Below are 15,636 nucleotides of genomic sequence, written 5' to 3' on the forward strand. Positions count from 1 at the left end.
AAAAACATCTGTATAGAACCTTTTACTTTACAAAGTGCCACTGTTCTGAAATGAAGAAAAAAAAGTCAGCAGAAAGTATTTTTACCTGTGCAAAACAGAAAAATTACTCTCTCTCTCTCTCTATATATATATATAGAGAGAGAGTAATTTATATATATATAATATTATATATAAATAATATAATATATAATATATTATATATTAATATAATATATTATATATATTATATATTATATAATATATTATATATATTATAATATATTATATATTATATAATATATTATATATATTATTATATTATATATAATATAATATATTATATATAATTATATTATATATAATATAATATATTTATATATATATATATAGAGAGAGAGAGAGAGAGAGAGAGACTCAAGTAAAAAAAGCCTCCAAATCTCTGAAATCAAGAGCAAAAGACTTTATCAAGAAAGGATAATATCGTTAAAAATGGAGCAAATGAAAATAGAGGGCTACAATAAACCCTGTAGAGACTAAGTAAACTAATCTTTTTCCAGAGTGTACAGCAAAACATGAACAAATGAATATATAAAATCTTTAGTTAGATGCTCATTAATTATACAATCATAGGAACTCATGTACTAAGAACACATAAACTGTACCTTGAATTTTTCCAAAATTATCAGTTAGCTAATAGGTGATTTTCTCTAATTAAGTCAGACCATTCACTCCTGCTCTATTATAGAGTGCAATCTGTACCACTAAGCTTTTCCTTCATATTCTTTATTTTCATGTTAAAAAGTTACCATGATCCAAAAGAAACCCTGTCGCTTTACTGAGGGCTTTGACACAGTCTTGCTGGGTTAATAAGGTGTCATTACCACCAAGTTTAAAAGAACCTAAAACATATACCCTGCTTGATACTAAATTACTTAAGCAGGTATTCTCATTAATAAGTGTTCACTGACATTTCTGAAATAAAAGGTTACTTTTAAAAGTGTTTAACATGTCAGAGTTTCCATATACCACATCCTTCATTTCAGTTGAGTCTATGGAAAGCATTTCTATAATCATGAAAAATATTTTTGAGTCCCTAAGGATGGCATCCTGTTAGAACAAGAAGCTTCTGATATTAGATAGCTCATAGCATTTTTCTCTTTAAGCCATTGCAGATGGCAGAATCAAAAACTTAGATCTTAGACCATGGAATCAAACCATTCTAGTAGAGACATTTTAACATGCCATAATTTTGGCCAAGATAACTGTTTCTGAATAAAAGTTCTTGTTTCCTTCCCCTCTATATAGAACTTGTAATTGAGTATGGTACCTCAGTTTATTAGATGGGATTTATGTAATAAAGCTTTGAGAACTAGTCATATGCTAATACAAAATATTATTAGGTAACATTTTCTTATGTAATGCAGATATTTGCCCAGCAATCCTGAGCTTTCAAATATTTCCCACCCATAGATAGTTCAGGAATAACTGGAGACGGTTAGCTAGGCTTTGACGGGACCTTGATGCTGAAATAAATAAATATCCTGTACTATGGCATATGATTAATTTACTAGTGTCAGGAGAGGCATTGAAAGAACAGAGATATATTATTAATTTGTAAAGATATTCTTTGGTTTTCAAACGTTCTTGAGAAAGAATATATCCTTTGCCAGAACATCTTCAAATTTCCACTAAAATTCAGAGTCAATTTATGCATATTAAATTCCTGTTTTATATATATATGTGTGTGTGTGTGTGTGTATATATATATGTATATATATTTATCTGGAGTAACCTTGCCTAATTCACAAATGAACTGTCCAAAATAGAAATTTATAAGAGAACATTTTTGCTATTGCGAATGTCCTGGCCCATGGCAGTGGTTCATACAGCTGTAGCCACTCTCCCAGTTTTCTTTTTTTTTGAGACAGAGTCTCACTCTGTTGCCCAGGCTGTAGTGCAGCAGCACGATTTTGGCCCATTGCAACCTCCACTTCCTGGGTTCAAGTGATTTTCCTGCCTCAGCCTCCTGTAAGCCTAGCTGGGATTACAGGTGCGTACCATCATGCTCGGCTAATTTTTGTGTTTTTAATAGAGACAGGGTTTCACTATGTTGGCCAGGCTGGTCTCAATCTCCTGACCTCAAGTGATCTGCCACCTTGGGCTCCCAACACACTGGGATTATAGGTGTGAGCCACCATAGCCAGCCACTCTCCCAGTTTTCATGGTGAGCAACAATGCATGTTTTAAGAGTGGTGGCCTCTGAGGTAGCCAGGCCAGGAGCACAGACCACCTTTACCTGCAATACATGGCAGTTGTGCCATTAAACAAAACAATACTGACCTCATGAATGTTGAATTTCATCAGCACAGTCCTTTAAATAGTTGAGTTATAACATGTTTCTCTCTCTCAGGTGACTGCTGTGCCCCCTTTGTGGGAAAAGCCTCCCTTGGGAAGCAGTGATTGTATGCTCAGTCCTCCCCTAGGAAGAACAACAGGCAACTTGCAGGGTTCCCTTCAGAATGTCCCTTTGAGTGCACCTGGCAATAAGCAGCACAAGACCCTGGGTGTTGAACCCCCTCAACTGCCTGGCAGCAATGAGACGCTCAGAACCACCAGCCAGAAAGCAGAACCGCTTTGCTTGGGTCATTTCCACAGCCGCCATGTCTTCCAGCAGCAGCTGATTGAGAAGCAAAAGAAGAAACTTCAGGAACAGCAGAAAACAATTCTCGAGCTGAAGAAAAACCAGCGGCTGGCAGAGGCTCAGTGGGCAGCAGAGCATGCCTCAGCAGTCACAGACACACAGAGCCACCTGCTGTCAAAGTCCAGAGGAGAAGAGGAACCAAGAACCTGCCAGATGCTTGTGAAGTATGTCTGTTCTATCAGAACTCTCTGGACTCATTTTAAGGAGTTTTTCACTTGGGGCTCCTGAGCTTCTTTGTCCTGCTTCTGAGTTCTATGATCTTTCCTTTTCTTTGATTTTGTGCTCTCAAAGCAAAGAAGCCTATGTTGCGACTAGCATATGACAGGCATAGATAGTCAAGGATGCCTGTAAGGATCCGGTTACAGTTAGCGTTTGGGTCGTGGCTGCTTTTGAGGATCTCTGTTACTATGCCAGTTAAACAGAAAAATGCTTTCTTGCTCTATTTCTGGGTTTCTAGCTATGTTAAGTGCTGAGAAGCCAAGTCAGACAACATCAGGTCCATGTGGAGCAGCCCCTGGGCTGGCTTATTTCCTAGCTTAAATTTGTAGTTGTTAGGGATAAAACAAAACATCTTTGAGCCTCAAATAAGAGCCCAAATTTCTGAAAAGCCATTTAAGATGGTTTCAGTTGTGCTTGAGACATACTCATTGCATGTGGTAAATGGTAGGATAAGATGTGGTGATACTTATGGATTTGAAGCATTAGGATGGGAGTCAGAGTACCTGACTCACTGTGTAGACTCATGCTGATCACGCAACCTTTCCGTATCTCATTACACACATTTATGGCGTGGATATGATATGTAGTTATCTCAGAGAATAGGGATTCATTAAGGTCTGTAAAAGGCTTTGAGCTTCTCAGGTCAAAGGACTTTGAAGGAAACTGGTTAGTAATCTAAATTCTTTTCCTTTATTTTTCCCCTAGTTCACCTGTTGCTTCCCCTGGGACTGAAGGCAGTAGAAGTGACTCCCGAAATTGTCTTTCTGGACGCAAAAGGAAGCCAAAGCAATTGATGACACCACATCCCATACTAAAAGGCAAGGCTGTCTCGGTGGTGCCTTGGTGGTTGTAATCTCCTCTCCTAGAGTAGAATGTGTACACTGGTACTGAATTCTGACGACTCTTGAGGTTTTGAGACTTGACAGAACCTGACATCAAAAATCTCAGAACGGTAGACATGTGAGGAGTGGAGTACACCAGAGAGCCCCAGTACTTTTTTACTGCCCCTTTTGCCAACGTTTTTGGCATTCCCAACCAGTACACACACAGAAAAAACATAGCTGAAAGGTGTGTCATTTTTCTGTAATTTGAGATTTGGATTGTGAGAAAAAAAGGGATAATTATACAAATGAGAAAGCTCTGAGTTGCTGCCAAGGACAAACACTGGTAAAGGTCACCTGTCATCATATTTCGTTAATGTTCAAATATTGATCAGTTTACAGTAATCCAAGCTAAGTTATTATATCATTTTACAATGTTGTAACTTATTGATAGGATTTTAGTAATGAAACCTACAAACCAGATATCTTCATTTGATAACATTTTTGATGCACATAGAAACATTTATTTATTTGGTACAGGTAGGGTCTTCCTGTGTTACCCAGACTGGTCTCAAACTCCTGGCCTCAAGCAGTCCTCCCACCTCAACCTCCCTAAGTGTTGGCATTATAGGTATGAACCACTGCACCTGGCCAGAAACCCTTATTTAAACTAAACTATGTGAATAGAAGCATTCTTCAGAACCCACCTAGTGAATCTGCTAATTGTTTTTACTATATACTTAGTCCTTCACTGTACATATGTTTGCATGTGGTGGTTGGCACTTTGACAATTATATTGTGATTTGTAAATTTGATGTTTTACCTGTGACAAGATTGCTGGTTTAACAAGAAGTAATTGCAAATGAAGATACTGTGCCTGCAGTCAGTTCCTATTAATGAAGAAATTGGCAGTCTTTGCATTAACTATCTGCCAGGACAGCAATTTATGCTGGCGTTGCCTGTCGTTAAGCTTGGTCAGGAAATGCCCAGTTAAGTGTGATTTCTTTTTTAAATTATTGTTTGATCAAGGAGTTAGCTATTTTAGGAGCCCAGTCTACTTTCAAGTAGTCTTTTAATGATTAGATCTAGAAAAGATGGGCAAAGGGCATATTACCAGAGACTCTGCTTCTTAGGGGTCTCTTACTTTAATCCCCTAGTCTATTTCTGCCTTCTGAGAGACAATTTCACTCTCGCCATCTGTGGCACTACCATTCTTCTTCAGCAAAGCAGACACTTAATATCTGTAAGAAATAGCCTGGTGAGTTTTTTGTTTATTAATTCTTAAAACTTGGACTTAAATTCTTTTCTCTGTAATATGGCACAAGGAACTGAAAGTAACTATTGGCTGGCTTAGGTGAGCAGAACTTGATACTCCTCCCATCCATGCCCTTCTTCCTATGAAAGCCCCAACTGATTACAGAGTCATATTATCAGACCATCTTGCACATTTGTTTCTTTTGGATCGATATTTAATAGACTGTCAAGAACAGGATTCTGACACTCAAATTCGTTCATATGCCAGTTCTCCAAATGCCTGGTACAATTCCATTTCCTGCCCATCTGTATATCCAGGCCTTAAAACTAGACTGAAATATCTTCATCGTGACCCCAAACTTTAGTTTGTTTGTTGTTGTTCTTATATATACCGACATATGTACAGTGACTTAAGAAAAATTAGCAGATTCAATAGGATTTGAGGAATGATTCTACTCTCAAAGTACTTGTTAGGTGTAATTAAAGTTTCCTGCATTCATCAAATATATAATCAAATTATAATTCTGGTTTCTGGGTTTCATATACTAAAAGTCTATCATCAAGGCACATTATAAATCAGTAAATCATTTTTTATAAATCATAAATCATTTTAAATCATTTTTAATAAAAATATAAACAAAACAATTAATTTATAAATTGTTCCTCATTGCTGAGGATGGGATAATAAGTCTTTAACCTATAGAGTATATAAGTTCTATTTATCTCTACATATTTTCTGAGATTGTGAACTTTCAACTTATAAGAAAACCCTGATAATAACACTAAATTTTACTATGAAATGGAGGCATTTCTCTTGCAGTATTCCTCATATTTTTTTCAATATAAAAAATGTTAGAACTCTGTTACTATTTTCTAGCTATGGAAGAGAGAGCAATTCAACGGGCTGAACGTAGGCGAATCTTGGCAGAGAAGAAGAAAAAACAAGAAGAAGAAAAATTGGTAATAAATTCAAAATGCAAACTGAGTCAAAAAAAAAAAAGGATTTGTCTAGGTCTTTCTTAAAAAATGAAACCTCACTTTTTCAGAACTCTTGAGACAATAGAGTTACGTCAACTTTGGAAATGGTTTTTTGGCCTACTGGCCTGAATTCTTTGACAATTTTAGGAAAATAAGGGGGACGGAAACATCAACATCATTAACACAGCAGGAAGAAAATGTTATAAAAATTGATGAGAGCCAGCAGATTAGAAGATTTACACATAAACAAGATTAGTGTATTATAGGCAGATGTCTGACCTAATGAATTTGCGAAGGGGGTTAGTTCTTATCTTCCAAAGTTTTGACCTAGACTATCCGAAGTAAATTTTGTAATTACCAAGAAAAAATAAACAGTTCTATCAGTTGGGGGTTTTCTGGTGAAATGAAAGAAAACCTTTTTCCTCCTAAACTGTTTCTAACTTGGAGTTAGTTTTTCACAGATAGGCAGTAAGAACTAAAAAGTCATCTTTTTTTTTTTTTTTTGGAGACGGAGTCTCGCTCTGTCGCCCAAGCTGGAGTGCAGTGGCGTGACCTCGGCTCACTGCAAGCTCCGCCCCCTGGGTTCACTCCATTCTCCTGCCTCAGCCTCCCAAGTAGCTGGGACTACAGGCGGCCGCCACCACGCCCGGCTAATTTTTTGTGTGTTTTTAGTAGAGACGGGGTTTCACCATGTTAGCCAGGATGGTCTCAATCTCCTGACCTCGTGATCCGCCTGTCTCGGCCTCCCAGAGTGCTGGGATTACAGGCGTGAGCCACCGTGCCCAGCCAAAGTCATCATTTTTAAATGAAAAATTAGTGATATTATTTATGGTCAGTCTTTCCTTCCCAAGTAGAAAAGGATTCTTTTGGAGAAACTTTTAAGTTATATAACTGATGACATGTTGATTGAGTTTTCTACTTTCATCACCAAGTGCAGACTTATTCCAGAGATAGGACAGGCACTTTGGTAGATTGACTATCCTAAACATAAAAGATCACATTTCTGTTCAAATTGAGGGTTCTGATTTTTCTGGGTTCTAATCTCAATCAGGCCCAGTTAAAGGCCCAAGAGGAGGAACGTCAGAAAAGGGAGGCAGAAGAAAAGGAGGCACAGCTTGAAAGAAAACGAGAAGAGAAGAGACTGAAGAAAATGGTTAGTATTGTCTATTTGGTCAGTCCCTGTATCTTGAGGCTTGCTGTGTGTGATACTGTGGCCCTATCCACCCTCTTTAAGCCAGAACTTCTATCTGGAATACTCTTCTCTAAGCTTCACTTCTTTTCTCTATCTTATTTAGTGAAAAGCTACTCATTCTTCAGATCTCAGCTCAAACATGACTTTGTCTGGATTAGCCTTTCCTGCCCTGCCCATCCTCCTCTCCACTCAAAGTTAGGTAGGGTTCCCCTTTGTGGACTCTCGTCAAGTATCTTCCCTTCAGAACATTATTGACACTTATCATTGTGCATTTGTTTTATGGCTGTTTTATTCATTTCTACGTCCCCAACTAAACTGTAATCTCCATAAGAGTTAAGGGAACTGTCTGGTGTTGTTCACCATTGTATTGGCACCCAGCAGATATGTGTTTAATGAGTGAATAAATTAATTAACAAATGGAAGAAGAAGTGATAATACACACAGAAATAATAATACACACAGAAGAAATAAGAGAAAAAGCTCTTACTCTAAGGTTATTAAATTCTGCTTGGGAAGATAAGGCCCAAAAATACAAACCTGTCAGAGACACTGTAGTAGATTATTTGCCATCATGTGCTACATAGACCAAAAGAGATCAAGGGGCCAGACGTGGTGGCTCACACCTGTAATCCCAGCACTTTGGGAGCCTGAGGCAGGAGGATTGCTTGAGCCCAGGAGTTTGAGACTAGCCTGGGCAATATGGCAAGACCCTGTCTTGACAAAAAAAAAATTTTAATCCTGGGAGCAGTGACACCTGCCTATAATCACCAGCTACTTGGGAGGCTAAGGCAGGAGGAATCTTTGAGCCCAGGAGTTCAAGGCAGCAGTGAGCTGCGATTGTGCCACTGAGCTCCAACCTGGGCAACAAAGTAAGACCATCTCTAAGAAAAAAAAAGAGAGAGAGAGAGGGAGATCAAGAAAGTCATACAAGATATGTTTCATGAAGAATTTGGAAAAATTGGAGGCATTTTCATGAAAAAGAAATTTGAATGGAGAATTGTATTAGTCAGGATTCTCCAGAAAAAGAGAACCAGTAGGACATATAGACAGAGGGAGACTTATTTTGAGAAATTGGCTCACGCAATTATGGAAGCTGAGAAGTCCCATGATCTGCCATCTGCCATCTGGAGACCCAAGAAACCCAGTGGTGTAATTTCAGTTCAAGTCTGAAGGCTCAGAATCAGGGGAGTTGATGGTATAAATCTCAGTCGAAGAGCAAGAGAAGACCAATATCCCAGCTCCAGATGGCAGGCAGGAAGAAAAAGGGACAAATTCTTCCTTCCTTCTCCTTTTTGAAAGTTCTATTCAGGCCCTCAGCAGATTGGATGATGCCCACTAACATTAGTGAGGGCAATCTGCTTTACTAAGGCCACCAACTCAAATGCTAATCTTATCGAAAGACATCCTTAAAGACACATCCAAAAATAATGTTTAATCTAGCACCCCATGGTATAGTCAAGTTGACACATAAAATTAGCCATCACAAGTGCACCCCTTGTCAACTTGGCACCCATGCACATCTCCGTAAACCATAGTTAATCTGCAAATAAAGACAATAGCACGATCATAATTCCACCTAACATGATACAACTATCCAGCATACAACGGAAAACATACTAAACCATTCCTCAGAAGAGGAGGTAAAGTCCTTGTCTGATGTTTACTCTTCTCCATGATATCCCATAACTTAAATACTTACCTAGCATAAATGATGTAATGTTAGCAATACTTAAATACTATGATAGAAAGTTACATGATAAAAGAATAAGAGAAAAGAAAATGCACAAATGTATTCATAGCAAAATAAAAAGAAAATACTCATGACTATTACAGTTTTTGTTTCTACAGCTGGTTACATGGTTGTAACTGGTATTTATAAATACCTTCTTCCACTAACCCTCCATATTCCCCTTGCCTTCAGCAAGCACCTCAGCTGCTTGTGATTCTCTACCTAACAGGTGACCCAAACCTTCATTCCTAAAGCCACAGCAACATTCATTGTCCTGCTTGGATTAGGTTGTAGTTTTCCATTTACTCTAATTACAGGACAGTGTTAATACTAAGAGGCACCCTAACAAATCTCCTGTATTCCAAATGTATTCTTTCTTACCTTCATGTAGAGTAGTAGTTCAGTTCCCCCTTGGCAGGCAGGATCAGTCACCCCAAGCTAGCCCCATAACTCCCTTCTTTGCCTGTTGATTCAGTGGCACAAGGAGCCCAAAGTGGCCAGGTAGCAGTCAACTTGCAGTTAAGTGGAATCATTATGTCTCTTGGTGAAAGCATTCTTCCCCCTGGAACTAAGACCTCTAGGCTAGTAAAGCATAAAATCATGGGAACAGGAAGACAAATTTTTGCTAGTGGTATTACTAAGAGTAATAGTGTACCATTCTCATTTCCATCTCTTGATTCCTGGGCCCTTGAATCCTGGCTCTCAGAGAAACCATGCCATGTATTGGATACTGATTAAGAGGATGTACGGACTTCTGAAGAACCTTCCCGAGCCCTGCAAGGTATTGCCACCTAGCTGGTGCTATAACTAAATCTTCAAAGGGCTATTCCAATGTTGGATCAATCCACCTGGTTCTGGATGGTAGGGAACATAGTAGGGCCAATGAATTCCATGAGCATAGGCCCATTGCTATACTTTTTTGCTGTGAAGTGAGTTCTTTGGTCAGAAGCAACGGTGTGGAATATGATGACGGTAGATAAGGTGAATCTGTAAGTCCACAGATGGTAGTTTTAGCAGAATCATTGTATGCAGGGAAAGCAAATCCATATCTAGTCTGTTCCAGTAAGTACAAAATGTTGCCCCTTCCTTAATGGAAGCAGTTCACTGTAATCAACCTGCCCCCGGGTAGCTTGCTGATCACCCTGGGGAATGGTGCCATGTCAGGGACTCATTGTTAGTCTCTGCTGCTGGCAGATTGGGTACTCGGCAGTGCCTTTAGCCAGGTCAGCATCGGTGAGTGGAAGTCTATGTTGCTGAGCCCATGCATAACCTCTATCTCTGCCACCATGGCCATTTTGTTTATGAGCCCATTGGGCAATCTCAGGGGGTCAGAATCATCAGTATCATAGTCATCCCCCTCTACAGTTTGTTCCACTGAAAGGTCTTCAGGGGCAGTAACACCAGTGGAGCTGTCATCTCCTATGATAGTGATGCTTTCTTCTTGAATACCTCTTGAAGGAATGCCTAAGGCTGTTTTACAGTTAACTTTTGGGTTTTTTGTTTGTTTGTTTGTTTGTTTTGAGGTGGAGTTTCACTCTTGTTGCCCAGGCTGGAGTGCAATGGTGCGATCTCGACTCACCGCAACCTCCGCCTCCCAGGTTCAAGCGATTCTCCTTCCTCAGCCTTCCGAGTAGCTGGGATTACAGTCATGCACCACCACGCTGGCTACTTTTTGTATTTTTAGTAGAGATGGGGTTTCTCCATGTGGGTCAGGCTGGTCTCGAACTCCCGACCTCAGGTGATCCGCCCACCTCGACCTCCCAAAGTGCTGGGATTACAGGCGTGAGCCACCATGCCCAGCCAACTTTTTTTTTTAATAAGGAGTACAATCTAAAATAATGATAAAATGTATAGTGTCATTCTCAAGTATTATGTACTTCACATAATTATATATGCTATACTTTTATATGACTGGCAGCACAGTAAGTTTGTTTATACTAGCTTTACCACAACTGCTTGAGTAATGTATGGCGCTATGAATTAGAACAGCTACAGTATCACTGGGCAATAGAAACTTTTCAGCTCCATTATAACCTTATAGGGCCACCTTGGTACATTCAGTCTTTCATTTACCCAAACATCATTAGATAGCATCTGACTGTATATTTATTTTATACTTTGGGTTATTAAAAATACTATGTTAGTTATTTTGTTGCTCAAATTGTTTCAGCTTTGGCCACTGGGAGCTCTTTAAGGTTGGCTCCTATTGTCCCTTTGACATACCCCCATTATTTTGTGTTTTTTGGGCACTTTACTTTCTGATGCTATTCATCTTTTATTTTCTCATTGCCCTGCCCTCACGAATAAGCCATGTCTCTGAGGGTTCTTAGTTATAAATGGTATTTGGAAAGCAATATCTAAGTACTGAGGGTGAAATTGCTACTGGGGTGTCACTGATTATAGGACCTTGGCAGTTGGAGGTAGGTAATATATATATACTATGCTATGTATACACACCTATCTGTAATCATTCTGTGTCTATCCATCTGTGTGTGTATATGTACATATATGTATGTGTAGCTCTACCTAAATATGAGCTCATACTGATGTTTCTGGCTCTAATCCAGCACTAGAGGGTTTATCCTATGCTTCCCTTCTTGCTTATTTGTAAATGCCCTCTGACAGCATGAAACCTGGCTCCCACAATTCCTCCACTTACTTATTTGTTCAACCCCAGGATAGATGTAAAGCAGTTTCAGAACTGATTACCCAAACCCCAATGAGAAAAAAATTACCAAATACAGTACAGTGTTTATGTACAGTTCCATTTATCTTTAACCCTATGGTTTCCAGTTAAAATCTGGGATACATGTACAGAACATGCAGGTTTGTTACATAGGTATACATGTGCCATGGTGGTTTGCTGCACCTATCAACCCATCATATAGGTTTTAAGCCCCGCATGCATTAGGTATTTGTCCTAATGCTCTCCCACCCCTTGCCCCCCAGCCCCCGACAGGCCCCAGTGTGTGTTGTTCCTCTCTCTGTGTCCATGTGTTCTCATTGTTCAACTCCCACTTATGAGTGAGAACATGCAGTTTTTGGTTTTCTGTTCCTGTATTAGTTTGCTGAGGATGATGGCTTCCAGTTTCATCCATGTCCCTGCAAATGACATAATCTCATTCTTATGGCTGCACAGCATTCCATGGTGTATATATACCACATTTTCTTTATCCAGTCTATCATTGATGGGTATTTGTGTTGGCTCCAAGTCTTTGCTATTGTAAATAGTGCTGCAGTAAATACACATGTGCATGAGTCTTTAGCTGGAGGCATCATTCTACCTGACTTCAAACTATACTACAAGGCTACAGTAACCAAAACAGCATGGTACTGGTACCAAAACAGACATATAGACCAATGGAACAGAACAGAGACCTCAGAAGTAACACCACACGTCTACAACCATCTGATCTTCAACAAACCTGATAAAAACAAGCAATGGGGAAAGGATTCCCTATTTAATAAATGATGTTTGGAAAACTGGCTAGCCATGTGCAGAAAACTGAAACTGGACCCCTTCCTTACACCTTATACAAAAATTAACTCAAGATGGATTACAGACTTAAATATAAAACCCAAAACCACAAAAGCCCTAGAAGAAAAACCTAGGCACTACCATTCAGGACATAGGCATGGGCAGAGACACCAAAAGCAATTGCAACAAAAGCCAAAATTGACAAATGGGATCTAATTAAACTAAAGAGCTTCTGCACAGCAAAAGACACTATCATCAGAGGGGATAGGAACCTACAGAAAGGGAGAAAATTTTTGCAATCTATCCATCTGACAAAGGTCTAATATCCAGAATCTATAAGGAACTTAAATGTACAAGAAAAAAACAAACAGCTCCATCAAAAAGTGGGCAAAGGATATGAACAGACACTTCTCAAAGTAAGACATTTATGTGACCAAAAAACATATGAAAAACAAACAAAAAAAAAGAAACTCATCATCCTGATCAACAGAGAAATACAAATCAAAACCACAATGAGATACCATCTCATGCTAGTCAGAATAGTGATTATTAAAATGTAAAGAAACAATAGATGCTGCTGAGGCCGTGGAGAAATAGGAACAATTTTACACTTATTGGTGGGATTGTAAATTAGTTCAACCATTGGGGAAGACAATGTGGTGGTTCCTCAAGGATCTAGAACCAGAAATACCATTTGACCCAGCAATCCCATTACTGGGTATATACCCAAAGCAATACAAATCATTCTACTAAAATAAGTTTTAAGTTACTTAGGTCAGCTCCTATTTTTCCCTAGGTCAGCACCTATTTTCCCCAGCTCCTTGAGTACAGTTTTGTCATTTGTTTTTAATACAGTCAGATTCATTTGTCACAGGCTACATTCCATCCTGGAATCTCTGACATTCTGGTTGATTTTGTTGTTTTTCTACTTTAAAGTTCACTCTTGTTAATGTACAGTGCTATAGCTTTTAACAAATGCAGAGTATTATAAAAAGCAGTTCCTTCATGTTACAACTTCCTCTGTATACCCCTCATTTTTAAATTTTTGTATATTTAAGGGGTATAAATGCAATTTTGCTACATAGATATATTGTGGAGTGCTGAAGTCTGGGCTTTTAGTGTACCCATCACTCAAATAGTGAACATTGTACCCAGTGGGACATCCGCCAGCCCCTAACCCCTGGCAAACACAGATTTGTTTTCTATTCCTATGTGTTTTGCCTTTTCCAGAAGTCATCAGTGGATTCATACAGTGTTGGTTTTTTCACTTAGTAAAATGCATTTATGATTCATCCATTTTGTTGCATGAATCAAAAGCTCAGTCCTTTTTATCATCAAATAGTATTCCAATAGAATTTCGTCTGCATATGCAAGTTATCTATTCCTCTGTTGATATTGCTTCCAGTTTCTGGCAATTATGAATAAAGTTGCTAGAAACATTTACATACATGTTTTTGTTTGGACTCATAAGTTTTCAGTTCAGCCAGGTGTTCACACCTGTAATCCCAATACTTTGGAAAGCTGAGGTGGATTTCTGGAGCCCAAAGGTTCATATCAGCCAGGGCAACATAGTGAGACCTTGTCTCTACAAAATAAAAGAAATTAGCCAGGTGTGGTGACATGCACCTGTAGTCCCAGCTACTTGGGAGGTTGAGGTGGGAGGATCGCTTGAGCTCAGGGGTTCAAAGTTGCAGAGAGCTATGATTTGCTACTGCACTCCAGCCTGGGTGACAAAGCAAGACCCTGTTTCTAAAAAAAATTTTTTTTTAATTTTTTATGTTTTCAATTCACTTAGGTAAATACCTAGGAATGTGATTGCTAGGTAGTGTGGTAAGTCAACGTTTAAGTTTTTAGGTAATTGCCAAATTCCATTCCAAAGAGGCTGCGCCATTTTGTGTTCCTACCAATGATAAATGAAAGGTCTTTTTGTTGCACATCCTCATCAGCATTTGTTATTGCCAGTTTGGGGGGGTTAATATGTTCTAATAGGTACGTAGTAATATATCATTGTGGTATTTATTTGCATTTCCCTAACAACAAATAATGCTAAGAATCCTTTCATATCTTCACTTGATATCCATATATCTTCTCTGATGAAGTATCTGTTCAGATCTTTTGTCCATTTTTTGTTTACTTATTGTTGGGTTTTAAAAGTTCTTTATATATTCTGGACCAAGTCCTTTGTTCGATAGGTGATTTGCAAATATTTTCTCCCAGTCTAAGGTTTGTACTTTAATTCACTTAACAGTGTCTTTCACAGAGGAAAGTGTTAAATTTTAATAAAGTCAACCTTACTTTTTTCTTTCATGGATTGTGCTGTTGGTGTTGTATCCAAAACTAATCACCAAACCCAAAGTCATTCAGATTTTCAGTTTTTCCTTCACAAAGTTTTACATCTTACATTTAGGTCTGTGGTCTATTTGGAGTTAATTTTTTTTTTCTTTTCTTTTTTTTCCGAGACAGGGCCTCACTGTCACCCAGGCTGGAGTGCAGTGGCACGATCTCGGCTCACTGTAACCTCCAACTCCCAGGCTCAAGCGATTCTCCCACCTCAGCCTCCCAAGTTGAGACTACAGGCACACGCCACCATGCCCAGCTAATTTTTATATTTTTAGTAGAGACGTGGTTTCACCAGGTTGTCCAGGCTGGTCTCAAACTCCTGACCTCAAGTGATTCACCCACCCCAGCCTCCCAAAGTGCAGTACTGGGATTACAGGCATGAGCCACCGTGTGCAGCCCATTTGGAGTTAATTTTAATATAAGGTGTGAGGTATGCTGTAATTCATTTTTTATACAGATGTTCAGTTGTTCCAGTATCATTTGTTGAGAAGACTATTTTTTCTCCATTAAATTACTTGTATACCTTTGCCAAAAATCAGTTGACCATATTGTGTGGATCTATTTCTGGGCTCTCTATTCTTTTCTGTTGTTTCTTTATGTCTATTCCTTTGCAAGTAATACTGTCTTTGATTGCTGTAGCTTTATAGGCATTGTGAATTCCGCTACTCTATTTTTCTTCTTCAGAATGTTTTGGCTAATTCTAGTTCATTTGACTTTCCATATGAATCATAGAGTCCAGGTCTCACTATGTTACCCAAGCTGGTCTCAAACTCCTGGGCTCAAGCGATCCTCCTGCCTCAGCCTCTCAAAGTGCTGGATTACAGGCGTGAGCCACCACACCTGGGTCACAGAGGTGACCCAGCCTACTGAAAGCTTTTTTTATCATGCAGGGATGTTGAGTTTTGTCAGATGCTTTTCTGCATCTGTTGAGATGATCATATTATT

The 15,636-nt window shown here is 38.9% G+C and overlaps 1 protein-coding gene across 3 annotated transcripts in view; it reads left to right on the forward strand.

Moving 5' to 3' along the window:
- Positions 1-15,636, forward strand: part of LOC105470377 (coiled-coil domain containing 191) — an 89,165-nt gene that overhangs the window by 45,141 nt on the left and 28,388 nt on the right. For 2 of the 3 annotated variants that reach the window (XM_071092394.1, XM_011722289.2), the window contains 4 exons: positions 2,390-2,844; positions 3,605-3,717; positions 5,852-5,934; positions 7,004-7,105. In XM_071092394.1, the coding sequence (XP_070948495.1) occupies positions 2,390-2,844; positions 3,605-3,717; positions 5,852-5,934; positions 7,004-7,105 (753 nt within the window). Of the gene's footprint in view, positions 1-2,389; positions 2,845-3,604; positions 3,718-5,851; positions 5,935-7,003; positions 7,106-9,579; positions 9,655-15,636 lie in introns of all 3 variants that reach the window. The other variant, XM_011722288.3, reaches the window with a different exon arrangement.

The sequence above is a fragment of the Macaca nemestrina genome, chromosome 2 (assembly GCF_043159975.1).
Source record: "Macaca nemestrina isolate mMacNem1 chromosome 2, mMacNem.hap1, whole genome shotgun sequence".
NCBI lineage: Eukaryota > Metazoa > Chordata > Mammalia > Primates > Cercopithecidae > Macaca > Macaca nemestrina.